The sequence below is a fragment of the Talpa europaea genome (assembly GCF_964194135.1).
Source record: "Talpa europaea genome assembly, chromosome: X".
NCBI lineage: Eukaryota > Metazoa > Chordata > Mammalia > Eulipotyphla > Talpidae > Talpa > Talpa europaea.
In genome coordinates this window covers 23,919,024-23,933,650 of record NC_140081.1, presented here as the reverse complement: position 1 = coordinate 23,933,650, position 14,627 = coordinate 23,919,024, and the positions used below count along the sequence as shown (strand labels likewise).

The window sequence follows — 14,627 nt, the reverse complement described above, 5'->3', positions numbered from 1 at the left end:
ATCTAGATTGCTCAACTAGTACCTGCACCTCATTCACCCTATCTTCTAGTATAAAACACCTGCAATTTCTCATAAAATAATGATGGAAAAAAAACACCATACCTTACAAAAAGCACTGAAGAAAATCTTCCCCAGTAGGTCTTTGGCCCTTAATATCATAACCAAACTATTTATCATATTTATATGTTCAAGTGAATAAACAACCAAAAGAGAAAACAAAACAAAGCCCTCTCCTAGAGGTCCCCCCTACCTCCTTTTCTTGATGAATATTGTGTTCAACATAAAAGAGGACAAAAATGCAACATGGATGGTGCTGGAAGGGATCATGCTCAGCGAAATAAGCCAGAAAGAAAAAGAAGAATACCGGATGGTCTCACTTATAGCAGGAATCTAGAAAACTTAAATAAGGGACCAGGAAAATGAATAACTATAAGAAAGTGAAAATCAAAATCAACAAAAAACTATGAACCAGAGACACTCTATGGGGGGTAGAGGGTGGGAGGGAAGGGATTGGGATCAAAATAAGGGGGTTGCAATTTATGGGGAATATAAAAATAAAATTTATTATAAAAAAATGAAAAAAGAAAAAAAGAAAATGGATTATAAAACTAGGAAGAATGTAGAATAAACTACTAGTGACTTGTAAAAAAAAATGTTCATGAAAGAATGAAACGTATTTTATCGTAGCCAAGTAAGATAACAGCCAAAAGAATCGGTTTACTAGCAGTAGAGCAATAATCCAATGATCTGCTTACCAGGAGGAGATAACCCAAAGTGGAAACTGCTGTAATGCCACCAAAGAGGAAAGACATATTTTTAAAGTGTGCTTCAAATTGGTTCAGCAGTGTTAAGTCACCTATTCCAGGGTTTAAGATGTCTAGTCAGAGATGAGTTTCAATTCTCAGCACCTTCTGAGATGCTTACTTAAAACAGTATAAAATGCTGAACAGTCAATGGAACGTAAATATTGTAGCTCAGAGTAAGGTCAAATAAAAAACTCCATTAACATGGAGGAAAATATTTCATTCTATTTGAGCAAAAATTCAGCTCATTTCTAAGTAACTAAGTGGAAAAGGGTTAATGTCCCCCAAATGCTATAAAAGGTAATACACATATCCTAACTGGATCGTGTGTATGGGAAGTAAAGGTGATTACAAAAAGAATTTTCAGATTATAACGTTAAATCCTATAAAAATATAAAGTCATCATAATAGAAACCAAAAAATATCAGTGCAATAATCTATTTAATGTCAAGTACTCTTCACCATATTTAGAATTTTGTTATTTCCACATTAAATTAATGCAGCAAGGAATGAATGAAAAAGATACATGGGCCTCCACCTGATGGGAAGAAATGAGAGGGCAGAAAAAGCAGCAGCAGCAACCTTCAGAGCTTCATTCCTATTCATCCAACTCCAATTGATAACCATCTGATGACTGAATGACCTTAAAAAGGCACCCTAGTAAGCCCATTTCAACCCAGAACACGCCCCTTGACACGCAAAATATTTTTGAAAAGTAGATACCAATATCTATTCGAATGGCCCAGGTACTGTCGTTTTCGATGCTCTATTTAATCACTCACAATCAAGTACGTATTTAATTAGTACCACACAATGTAGAGATACAGATATAAAGGACTTCCAGTTACAGATGATCGATTGAATACATCCATTTACCTTGGCTAGCTCCCAAAATTCCAATGAAATGACACTAAAAGGAATTTTTTAACCTACAATAAAAAACAGAATAGAAGAGCAGACAATCACAACAACATTTTGGAAGCTGAGGAAAAAACAAATCTGTGAGAAAAGCCAAGAATAAAATATCTGCACCCAAGTCCTCCCCAAAGGCAGCTCTGTGCACACCTAAAACTAGAAATAAGGAGGACCTGGTAAAGGCTATTTTGAAAAGAAATTAGATTCCTGTCAACTTCCTGTCTCTTGTCTAGTCCTCATTCCAGCACAGGTTCAAAGACTATTCTAGAGAGGGTGAAACAGAGGATCTCTGAAGTGGGAAAAAAAGCACAGTACACATGGATTCTATACTTGAAGTAGGAGCTTAAAGTTTCACATACTGCATGTGATGATGTACATCCAGGGAGAAGATTGGAAGATTGTTCTGTGGGAAATCTGATCAGACCAAGGGAAAAGACCTAAAGATATTGACCTTGGTTTCAAAACTCAATGGCCTAGTGAATAATCCAACTTTCAGTCAACAAATTCCCTGTTCGTGCTAGGAGCTTCCAAACAGCTTTCTGGTGTTCTTAAATCATGTACAGAACAGAGGGCAAATGGTTACCCAAAAGTTTCTGGGTTATGCCCAGCAATTTGCAAAAAGAAGCAAGCTTTTCAGTATTATCAGAGGGATTAAAAAAAAAAAGATAATACACTTATGAAACAAGATGCTAGAAAAAAAGGAACATTGAGAAAAGAGCTCCTAGAAGTCAACATATAAAAGTGAAAAAGAGCAGTTAAGATAGTGGAAGAAAGCTCCCAGAAAGTAGAACAAAAGAGCAAAGAAGTAAAAAATAGAAGAGGAGAAAATCAAAGGATCCAGCTAAGAGGTTGAATACCATAAAAGAGAAAAAAAATCTTCGAAAATTTCCTCAAAGCAAAAAACCTGAGTTTCCAGATTGTAGAGGAAAGAGATGAAAATATATATAAAGACTGGGTATGGGGAGAGAATGACTGACAGCACATTTCTGAGGGTAAATGATTTACAAACTAGAATTCTATACTTAGCCAAACTATGAAATTAAATGCAAGAGTAAAATGAGATTGCCAAACTATCAAATTAGGTGGGAGAGTACAATAAGGCTTTCACTCTTGCCAGGCTGCAAAATGTTAACCTCCCGTGTACTCTTTCCCAGAAAGTTACTAGAAGATTTGTTCCACCCATGTGAAGGAACAAACCAAGAAAGACAAGGCCTCTAGAAAACTAAGGATCAATATAAAAGGGGAGAGATTCCCCAAGATGAAGATGAAGGGAGGTTATCATGATGTCCTCTGTTTCAAGTGCCCAGAGAACAGTACCCAGCTCAAAGGTCAGAATGATCTGGGACAAATGACTCCAAGAACGAGAAACTAAAGGACACATGAAGTGTTTTTGCACTGAGTGAAGATGTACGTTCTTAGGGAGTGGGGATAAATTAGTTGGAACCCAGAAAACTAAGCAGAAATTTTTAACTACAGGAAAGAGAGAAAACTACGCAAGCAATTTTAATAGTCACACTATGTGGCTCAGATGTGAAAGGCTTACCTGGTCACAATGTATGTAATCACTGACACTGCACTAATCAAAATGATGTATAATCATGAGCTATCTTCCCAATATAGGAAAGATGTGAGTAAATGGGGAGGAAAGCTAACTGCTCTTCCACAGTGGGAAGACAATATCTAACACCTAACACTAAAAATCGAGAAGTGCAGTTACCCAGAAAAGAACCTACCAAATTACACCAAATAGGAATGTTCTACTTTCAGATGGTGAAAGAAGCCTGTAGTAGAATAAGTGGATTATATATTTCTAAAAGGTTATACTAAAAGCTGCATCTAATGAAAGTTGATAAACATTCTACTGAAACACCTAGCATATAAAAGACATTCAATGCATGCCTGTTGAATTGCATTCACACACGACAAAGTATAAACTTTAGTATGTGCCCAAATTCAAACACTCTGTAAAACATAGGGGCTGCTCTTTAAGATGTTTTCCCTTCTATTTAACCCAAATCTTGAAACTTTCTGGATGACAAAAGAAAAGAAAAAAAAAAAACATTTTGACTATTACATTTGTTTAAATCCTCCCCAGAATAGTTTAGTGATGCGTCCTAAATGAAAAAAAAAATCATCATTGGGATTTCACCATAAGAGGATTTGATAGCACTTTTGATAAGCTAATTACCTCCTAGAATAATCAAAGAAGAAACCAAATGCAATATACTCTGGATTGAAGCAAGGTATATTTCTCTTCACATATTATTTAGTAGGTTTAGATGCAGTAGATTTGAATCTTAGAACTCAGACAAGTGTTTACAATATATAAAAATAACATAAATCAAAATAGAACTCATTGGCTAGCTGCACAGTTATAGTTTTCCTACTTGTTGAAAAAAATATTTATCATAAAGGAGTGATTTCTGTTATATTAGAGCAAGATAGGTACCTTTTTAATTCAAGTTTAAATTATAAGTACAATTCTAGATGAGTGAAATGCCGGGGACACTAAATGATCAAAAAATATTGTAAGTCAACAATCATTAGGATACATGGGTCTTTATAAAGTCCTCTCTCCTTTTTTCCACACATCGATGTCAGGAAGAATTTAAATCACCCATAGGTAGACTAGGAATAACATTGTTTTTAAAAGCCTCCCAAATGAAGTGAGTGAAATAAATAAGTGAGCCCAAGAGTGGTCAAAAATTGCATTTATTCATTCATACATTCGGTAGATTTTTACAGAGCAAACCTACTATGTGCCAGATATTGTGTACAGTCTTTAAAGCAGAAGGTAACTTACTCCTAGGTGTGTTTTACCCTCCTCGTCTATAAACCTGAAAATGAAACATACAAGTTAAGGAAAATAAAGGATCCGTGTACTTGGCAGTCAGGTGATGTTATTTAACTGAAAGACATATCATCCCATCTATGTGAACACGAGTATATAAAGAACTACCTACCTTTTATCTTGAAATAAAGAATTGCAGTACACCAGGGAGGATGTTTTTCTTCTTACTTGGAATTGTGCAGAGCATTATCTGGTAATACGGTTCCAAACACCAGTAAATATAGTGAGTTTGCAGAAGACTATTTCCCTTTGTGGGACTTACTGCTATGTTAAGTCCAAAAGTGCAGAGGTTGCCGGCACTGTTGACATTTTGAGCCACATTATTCTTTGTTGTGAGAGCTATCCTGTGCTTTGTTGGATGTTTGGCAACGTCTATGGCCTCTACCCACTAGATGCCAGTAGCACCCCAGCCCCAGCTGTGATCAAAATGTCTCCAGACATTAACAAACGGTAGGGGGATGAGTGGGCAAAGTCACCCTGTTTTGAAAACCATTGCTTTAAAGGGACACTTGAGGGAGGAGAGGGATTGTAGAGAGAAGAAGAGGTGAGCTACCCCAAAGATCTCTTTTGTAACTGTAGATCTCTGCTTTAGATGTCGAGGTACATCAGCCTTTTATACTACTGGTCTACCACCACTGTAATGTCAAATGCTTTCTAAATCTAAACTGAGGTAAGGGAAGAGAAGTCTTATTAAAACGAAAAGAACAGCAAACCAACAACTCTGCCTAATCTTTCCTCCATCTTCCACTTTAAGAGAACGCCAAGCTTCTTTTTTTGTTAATCGCTTAACATAACCCCAGAAATCTGGACAAATATTTGAACACCTAAAATGTGCCAGACATATTTCTAGGCATTAGAGAAAGATGAATTTATCATCAACTGCATTCACTGAATTGATAGATCATTCTTATAAACAGCATAGGAAAATCTTCATGAGCTTGGATTTGGCTCAGGATTCTCAGATATGATGCTAAGAGCATGAGAAACAAAAGGAAAAGCTTTTGTATTTGAAAGGACATCAACAAGAAAGTGAAAAGAGAGAGAGTCAGTACAGGAGAAAATATTTGCAAATGTTATATCTGATAAGAGATTTGAATCCAAAATATATAAAGGACATTTACAATTCAACAATTAAAAAAAAACCCAAATAAAAACTGGGCAAAGGACATGAATAGATATTTCTTCAGGGAAGATAGACAAAGGGCCAATAAGCACATAAAAAGATGCTTGAAATCATTGTTCATCATGAAATTCAAATAAAAATACACTGTGAAAACCTATTAGGAGAGCTAGAATTAAAAAGTCAGATAATAATAAATGTTGGCAAGGATATGGGGAAACTGGTACCCTCACACAATGCTGGAGGGAAGGTAAAAGGGTGTAAATGCATTGGGAAACAGTCTGGAAGTTCTTCAATTAAATGCAAAATTATCATATGACTGAGCAATTTGACTCCTAGGTATTTACCCAAAGAAAGGGAAACATAAGTCCACATAAAAACTTTTATAAGAATGTTTGTAGCACCATTATTCACAAAAGCCAAAAAGTAGAAACAAGCCAAATGTCCAAGGGACAAATAAATAGACAACATGTGACAGTCACACAATGGAGTATCATTAGCCCCTTAAACAGGGATGAATCTTGCAAACATGATGCTAAGTGAAGCAACCATTCACAAAGGACCACATATTATATGATTTCATTTATATGCAATGTCCACAATAAGGAAATCTAAGAAGAAATAAAAGTCGGCTAGTGATTGCTTAGGGCTGGGAGGCTGGGGAGCTAGAGGGGGTAAGATATGATAGCTAAAAAGTATGGGGTTTCACTTTCAGATGATGAAAAAATTCTAAAATCGACTGGGGTGATGGTTGCACATATCTCTGAATATACTAAAAACACTTAATTGAACACTTTAAAAAGGATGACTTACAAGGTATGTGAATTGTATCTTTATGAGCTGTTTTAAAAAGGAGCATTTAAAGTACAAAAGCAAATATGACACTTGGACCATGATTTGTTAACAAAAATGCCCTGTTCAAAATACTTCAAAACGGTTGGGACGTCATTCTTTGCATTATGAAGTAGGAAATGATTATTGAATACTATTTAAATTACTGACAGTGCTCCAGGTAAACATTTTATTTAAAACTATAAAAATCTTGAAAGTAGAAAGAAATTGCAATGCAGGCATCAAGGAGCTTCACAGGACATGAAATGCAGTGATTAAGATGTATTAAGGGGCATTAAGTAATTAGATGCACAGGGTGGAGAGCAGGTAAGCAGGAAGAGTTAAAGAGCTCATGTGAAAGCCCTCACCTACAAGATTCCCTGCTTGGGCTCACTGCAGTGGTGCTGAGAGAACACTCCTTCATGTATACTGAAAACCCTCTTTTTCAGGCAGCAAAAAAAAAAAAAAAAAAAAAAAAATCACCCATATGATTTACTCCAATAACAAATAGGAAGTAAATACTAAAGGGCCAAACACAAAGAGATTTGAGGAAATAAATAAAAAGCTAAATCAGTTGCCAGGAATGGCTACGGGGAAGTTTCAGCAACTAACATGCATTATTGCTCTTTGCAGCTGACGGTAAGATAGGATCCATGCTCAGCTCACCATTGCACTACTGAAAATTTTTCGGTTAACCTGTGTCGTTTTCAGTCCAAATAAAGTCGGTCTCTGTGTATGCCCTGTGTGATATATCTGTAAATCTAGCCAAGCTCATTGCAGAGCTCCTAGTATGCCTGGTCTCCAGTGTCCCTGACCTGAAGAATCACCAGAACCAGTGACAAGGAAATACCCGAGGGGCTGTTTGGATGGGGCATCAGCAGGTTTTTTTAATCCCTAATAAATCTCAGCTCTTCTCTTGGTCATTACAAACAGCCTGGTTCATCATCAAGTCGAATCTGGGTACCTCATAGAGCACCCAGCCCCAGTTTAAAAACAAAAAAAATTTGGGCTAATTTTGGGGTGCGGTGGCAAGGAGAGAAACAACCAAAGGCGGGACTGGCTTTTTCTACAGAGCCTTGGATTTCAAAATGACTGCCTTGGAAGCTGAAATGACCTAAATTATTGGGAGGAGGGAGGTGACAGACTTTCATTCCCCTTCTGGGTGGCTGTGGCTTGATGTGGGAATGGATAACTTGGGCTATGGGGTCGTTTACCTGGAAAGAGAAATAACGGGAATGGTCTTTAGGTACCACCCACTTCCAAGAGAATCACTGCAGTGTCAGTCTGCACCGATTCCACGAATTTCCAAACAGGATGAGGTAAGGCACTAGCCAGGAGCCTCCCCCCACCTCCTCCTGCGTGCAGAAGGGCGCATCCTTCGACGAGGTGCACCACGCAGCCCCCCGAGGCCTCGGCTAAGGGGCTGACGTCACCCTTCTGCATTGAGCTTCGGGGACCGGTAGCAGCACCATTTAGAAGGGGAGTAGAGCTGGGGCGCTACTGCTGTCACCAAGAGGTGGGGGTCCTTCCCAGGGCTCTGCGGATCGGGTTCATGCAAGGACAGAAAGACCAGATGCGGAGTGTAAGATGGAGGGGAGTGGGGAAAAGGATGGTAAGAGTCATCTCCTGGGTCTCCGAGAAAGCTTAAAGACGCCCTTGTTTATGTAAGACCCTCTCCCCTCCGTGCGTCTCCCCACCGCAGCGCCACCCGCCCCCCATCTATGCGCTGGGGTGAGGGGGGGGGCGTTCTGATGGCTCTTGCCCAGCCAGGCAGGCACGGGGCTCCGGACACCTCCTTCTCGCAGCCGTGCGGGGTCGGGAATAAATGGGAATTTGGGATCAAACCCTGCACTCCCGCACCCGCTCCCAATCGGCCACAGGTTAGCTCTGACAGGCGCCGCGGACAGGCAGGTGAGGAAGGATGTTTGTCTAGAGAGGAAAATAGACGAATAAACCCGCAACTTTCCCCAGAGGCTGGCCCTATCCCGTGAGCGTAGAAAATAAATTGATGCATTAAAAATGTTTTCGAAAGGTCTAGCACCTGCAGTCCCACCCACCACGCCGCCCCTTGCACCCTGTGCCAGGCGGGGTCCAGGTCCAAGTAGCCTCAAGCCTGCACCCCGTCATCCCGCAGCCCCGGCCGAACACCAGACGCCTCAAGGAGGGGGCTGAGATTTGATTTGGGGTTTGGTTTTTTTTTTCTCTCCCTTCTTTTTTCCGAGCATCCCTGCACCCAGTGCTGGACGGCGGTCCGGCCCCCGGCCCGGCGTGGCCACTCACCCAGAAGACGAAGGAGTAGATGATGAGGAGGGTTTTGAGACAGGTTATCACAGGTTTGGTCTCCATTCTCCTCGATGCCATACTACAGAGCTCCGGCGGCGGCGGCGGCAGCAGGCGGCGGGCGGGCGCGGGAGGGGGGGGAGGCGGGGCTGGGCGGGGCGGGGGCGCGTGCCTCCCGAGGCCCTGTGCGCGCGCAGACGAGGCCGTGCGCGTGCGTGTGCGCGCACCCCTCAGGATGCCCGCGGAAGGAGCTGGGCCCGAGCGGCCACTGCGCATGCGAGAAGGCACGCGCAAGCTCAGACCCCCTCCCCCGCCCCCCGCCACCCCTGCTGCAGAGCGAGGGGGCTTGAGAGGCCTGCAGGGAACGGGAGATCCTGGAGGTGGGGGGGTCACAGGTCAGGGCAACCTCTCCCAGGCCGCCTGGGTCCGTAGATTTCCACATTGAACAGGATAGGGTCTGTCTATATCTGGCCATAAAACATTTGTTGGTACCCACGAGAAGCAATCATGTGTCTGCAGTTGGACCCCCCCACCGGGCTCAGATGGAAGTGCCTAGTGGTCATATCTTGGGAACAAGCAGGCCTGCGTGTGCCAGGAACTGACTGGCAGGTGGCCGGAGATAGAGCTGGAGGGATATTCAGGAACCTAGGAGTCAGACAGAGACCCCAAATCCTTCCCACCACAGGAGCTCCAGTTTTTAGGTTTCTCCATGTTTTGAAACAATGAAGCTAAATGAAGGGAAGTGTCTGTACAAAGGCTGCATTCTTACAGCACATAAAATGTTTAACAGACAAAATGATTAAAGTCACCCCTAAATGAAAAAAAACATTCATAGAGAGAATACTGCTGATTTGAAAAAGTCAAAAGAGCCACAAAATGCATATAATTAACCCAAAAATTGTCAGCATGGATGCACATTAAATTTAAGTGAGAATTAGTATAAAATTTAAAACAGTACACACGGGTTAAACTACACTCAGGAAATAGTAGTACTATACGCTTGGCCCATTTATGGGCACTGAAGATAGGAAGTGAACAAAGAAATCCTACTCATGAGAGTTAAGTAAACAGACAATGAACTAGATGGAAAAATATAGAGGATGTTAGAGGAGAAAAACTAAAGCAGAGAAATGAAAAAAAAAAAGTGCCTGAAAACAATTTTCCCCACTTCACACCCAGGAAGCAAAGCTGTATTCAGGTCAAAAAATAACACTGGGAAACATTTCAAAAGTTCCTCAAAAAGCTAAACATAGAGTTACCATGTGACCCACCAATTCTACTCTAAGCTATATACCCGACAGAAATTCATACAAAAACTTGTACATGGACTTGTCCATAGCAGTATTACTCACAATAGCCTAATCTTGCAAAAGACCCCATGTCCATCAATGATGATTAGATAAACATAATGTGGTATATCCATACAATGGAAATTCAATCAGCCACAAAAGGGATGAAGTACTGTTAAGTGCTACAACAGGGGGGGCAGGGAGTGGTGACCTTGAAAGCAGGCTAAGAGAGAAAACCCAGACAAAAAGGACCACCTAAGGATATTGTATGATCCATATCTAGGCAATATGCAGAATAGACAGGTCCACCAGGACAGAAATTGATTAGTTGTTGCAGGGGGGAGCAGCAGGAATGAGTGCCTATTAATGAGTAGGAGGTTTCTTCTTGGAGTGGCAAATAGGCTCTGGAATTAGATAATCATGATGGTGGCATAATTTTGTGACTATACTAAAAGCCACTGAAGTATACACTTTCAAAGGATAACTTTCATAGCATATGAATTATATTCCCCCCCAAAATAATATACTCTCCACCCAGATTTCCTGTGACTGGTTTGTGGAGGAACACACAGTCCAGATCCTGTGGGAGATTTAGCTTGATTCCTGAGAGACTCTGGAATCAAAACAGCAACACTAGCCCAGGCTAACTCATTCGTGGATGATGTTAAGGACACGTAGAAGAGTAAAAAACAGAGTCAAGGCTTGGGAAAAGCCTGCCAAGTTCAGTTGTTGGAGGAGTAATTATTACCTCCAATGAGTTGTACATGGCCCCAAGGTCAGTGAGGTCAGTACATAAACAGGACACAAATATGAGGAAGAGGAGAACCTGGTTAAGGACATAATCTATCATAACAAAGGGTATGTGGGCAGAGAGGGAGCAAGGATTAGGAGCAGATGGGCAAGGTGTCTGTTACAAAGGAAGATCTTACACAAAGATTCTTAACTCTGCTTGTTCATTTGCAACACTTGGAGAGTTTAAACAAGAAAGAAAAACTGGAGGATTATGGGTGTTTTGGTGATAGCCGTGGTGCTGTGACAATGAAAACATGCAATCATAAGACAACTGTAAAAATAGGGGAAAAGGAAAAACTATGATGGCAGGGAGCCTGGGTGGAGGGTGGAGGCGCAGCAGTTTTTAAGTTCTTCAGGTGATCCTAGTAAGAATCACAAGTTGAAGAACACTGCCCTATTGCAATCAGCTTTCTCCCCAGGTTGAAGCCTACTGTTACAGCAGCCTGAAGAAGCTACTGAAGACTTCAAACACAGCAGGGACCCTTAGCTTCAAAAGGTCTTGCCGTGAATAATTACTCTATAAAGTTGCCAGATATTTCAATTTTCACCCCAACAGGGACACTGGTGAATAGCATAGATAATTTTGTGAATTAATATAAGATATTCACAGGTGGTCCCAGTCAGCTTAACTAACTCACTATTTCAGTTTGTCTGGAGCTTTCAGGGGATAGCTATTAGGTCCAGATTCTTGTAAACTTGGAGTGTTCTAGCAAAAAATAATTATGTAAGTGATGTTGTCATTTTTGGGAGTCTGTGGGTTTGGAGTGCAGGGTCCTTGGGTTCACTCTGGGAAAGGATTCGCCAGAGCTCCCATTTCAGCGGCACGCAGCGAGTTTCCCGGCGAGTTTCTCCACAAGATAGAGATGTTAGTTGTATTTAAAGAGCAGGTTTATTAGGGAAAGGGACAGAGGAATAAAGAAAACTTGTATAGACACAAGCAGGCAGGAAGAGCTGCCCCAGAAGGGACAGGTTTGCTGAGAGAGACCTGCATGGTTGTAGGCGGGTGGCCTTGACAGGTCACAGGCAGGCAGGAAGGCTGCGGCCCTGCAGAGGAGAGAGTTGGTGAAAAGAGGCACCTGCATTGTCACAGGTGGGCAGTGGGATTGCTGCCCCCAGCCTGTGCAGACACTGAACTGATAGAGTCTTCTGTTTGGGAGGGGCCGCTCCTTATGAGTAGTCAGTTGGTTGCTAATTTGGGGGTAACTATGTCAAATTTGAAAGGGACCAGAGATTCTACAATGAGCTCAATTTCCATATCTTTACCTTTGGGTACGCCCTCAGATACCTGCTTGGATGTTATGCTTTGTAATCTAGGTGTCTGTGCCTAAGGATACTAGTCTGTGCCTAAGGATACTAGTTTCCATAGCTGTGTTAATCTCTTCTACCCTGTAGGGTAAGGGAAAATGTCAGGCTTTTCTGCCCTCCCGCCATCAGGATAGATGATGGATCCTTGTGGTCCCGAATGCATGCCTAATGGCGGGCACCTGGGGTAGGGTGTGGGCATAGGTAGATGGGATTCACCTGGGCTGAGACTGGACTTTTACGGGCGGCGTCATGGGGACGCCAGAAGAAGCCGGAAGAGAAGCCGAAGAAGCTGAGAAAGAAGCAGCAGAAGCCAAGAGAGAACAGAGCCATGAGAAGAGCAGAGAGAAGCAGAGAGAAGGCCAAAGAGCCCAGATAGAGTGAATACCTGATAGGGCCTGGGAGGCCTGCCAGCCCCCCAGCACCCTTGCCTGCTGTGTACTGGGTAAATCTCAATAAAAGACCTGCAAAAACCACTGAAGACTCTGACTTCTCCTGGATCATAGAAAACCTGCACTGTGACCATTCCTGACCATACATCCTGACTGTACATACCCCCACCTCCTTGTGAGCCAGTTTTCTAGTCTTGTGGCGCACCTCCTTTTTTTTTTTATTCTTGTCCTCTATTATGAATGTAAAGGTAAATGTGAATATTCAGTAATTAAAGGACAAATTAACATAGTCTGTAGCTAGGTCCTTGCTACTCAAATTGTGGTCTCTGATATAATCAGGTGACAAACCATCTCGGTTTTCATAGTACTGAGGGTTTCCCTGCACTAGATTTTCACTGGTAAATCTGGGAAAGTCTTGGCCAAACCAGGACTCGTCGGTCATCCTATCCCTGAACTAAGTCTTGGCCTGTGCTGAGAGAGCTTGTTGAAAATGCAGAGTCTCAGTACCCAACCCAAGATCCCCAGGGGATTTAAATGCCCAGTAAAGTCTGTCATCTGTCACAGGTTGACTTGTGTCCCCACAAAAGATATGTTAAAGTCCGAGCTCTGGTACCTCATAATGTGATCTTATTTGCAAATAAGGTTGTTGCAGATACACTTATTTAAATTCAAACGAAATCATACTGGAGTGATTACCAACCAGACTGTAATCCAATATGACTGGCATCCTACAAAGAATAAGGCCACAAGGAGAGGGGCCTGTGACAACAAAAACAGAGATAGGCATGATTCAGCTACAGGCCAAGCAACACCAATGATTGGCAGTCACCACAGAAGCTAGAAGAGAGGAGGAAGGATTGTGCACATTCTTAGAGGAAGCGTGACCCTGCTGACTCTTTGAATGTGAACTTTGGGCTTCAAAACTGGGGAGAATACATTTCTGTTTTAAGCTGCTCTTTTTGTGGTTCTTTGTTATGGCAGTCACCGGAAACTAATACATGTCTAAGATTCACTTATCTCCAGTTCCTCAAAATATAACCACAGCAACCAACCAAATCACCTAGCAATCCCATCGCTAGTATGCACCCACAGTCAGTGACCACAGGTGTTCCAACAGTTTAAACTTGTTTGTGAATGTTCACCACAGCGCTATTTATAGTAGCTGAAATGTGGAAATGACCTAAATAAATATCTATCGGCAGAGCTATCAATAAATGGATAAATGTGGTATATCCATGTAATGGAATATTGTTTAGTTGTAAAAAGGAATGAAGTACTGACACATGCTAAAATATGAATGAACCTTGGGAAAATTATACTGAGTGAAAGAAGCCAGACACAAAGACCACATATTGTTTACTTCATTTGTGTAAACTATCCAGGGTAGGCAAATCCATAGAGACAGAAAACAGATTAATGGTTTCCAGACCTGGGGGAGGAATGGGATGTGACTGATTAATAGGTACAGATTTTCCTCTTGAGGTAATGAAAAAGTTCTGGAGCTAGATCATTGTAGTGGTTGCAGAACACTGTGACTAGACTTATGGCACTAAATTGTACATTTAAAGTGGTAAAAATGGTACATTTTATTTTATGTATACTTCAGCATAAATACAAATAACATAATCACAGCAAGTTCAAACGCACTGTGACCTGAAAGAATGATGCATTGGGTAAATTGTAAATAAGTCGATGAGGTTCAATAGCAGGGCGAAGGGGTGGTATATAGGAGACTGGGCAGAGGTCAGCCCATTCAGGTCCTATGAGGTGATAATAGAAACTTTAATTACTTTGCCTAAAAACAATGTAAACTTTTGATTTTTATTTGCCTTCAACTCAGCAAATACTTTAAGGAGAACTGGACTGCCATCAAAGGATCTACATGGTCCTTGCTCCTATGCGTATCTCCTCAAATCTGTTGTTCACATAAGAACCAGTGATCTTGTTCAAACACAAACCATGTAATCTCACTCCCTTGCTTAAAATCTTCCAGAGAGGGCCTCTCTGATGGTGCAGGGGTTAAAATCTCAGTGCTATCAAGCTATTGCCAGC

The 14,627-nt window shown here is 41.5% G+C and overlaps 1 protein-coding gene across 1 annotated transcript in view; it reads right to left on the bottom strand.

Annotated features, from left to right (window-relative positions):
- The window catches only part of TSPAN7 (tetraspanin 7), a gene marked incomplete at both ends in the record, with an annotated part of 115,309 nt that extends 106,428 nt beyond the window's left edge, over positions 1 to 8,881 (bottom strand). Inside the window, one exon of the mRNA XM_084258048.1 lies at positions 8,801 to 8,881. Within this exon, the coding sequence (XP_084114174.1) occupies positions 8,801 to 8,881 (81 nt within the window). The remainder of the gene's footprint in view (positions 1 to 8,800) is intronic.
- Between the last annotated feature and the right edge of the window lie 5,746 nt (positions 8,882 to 14,627).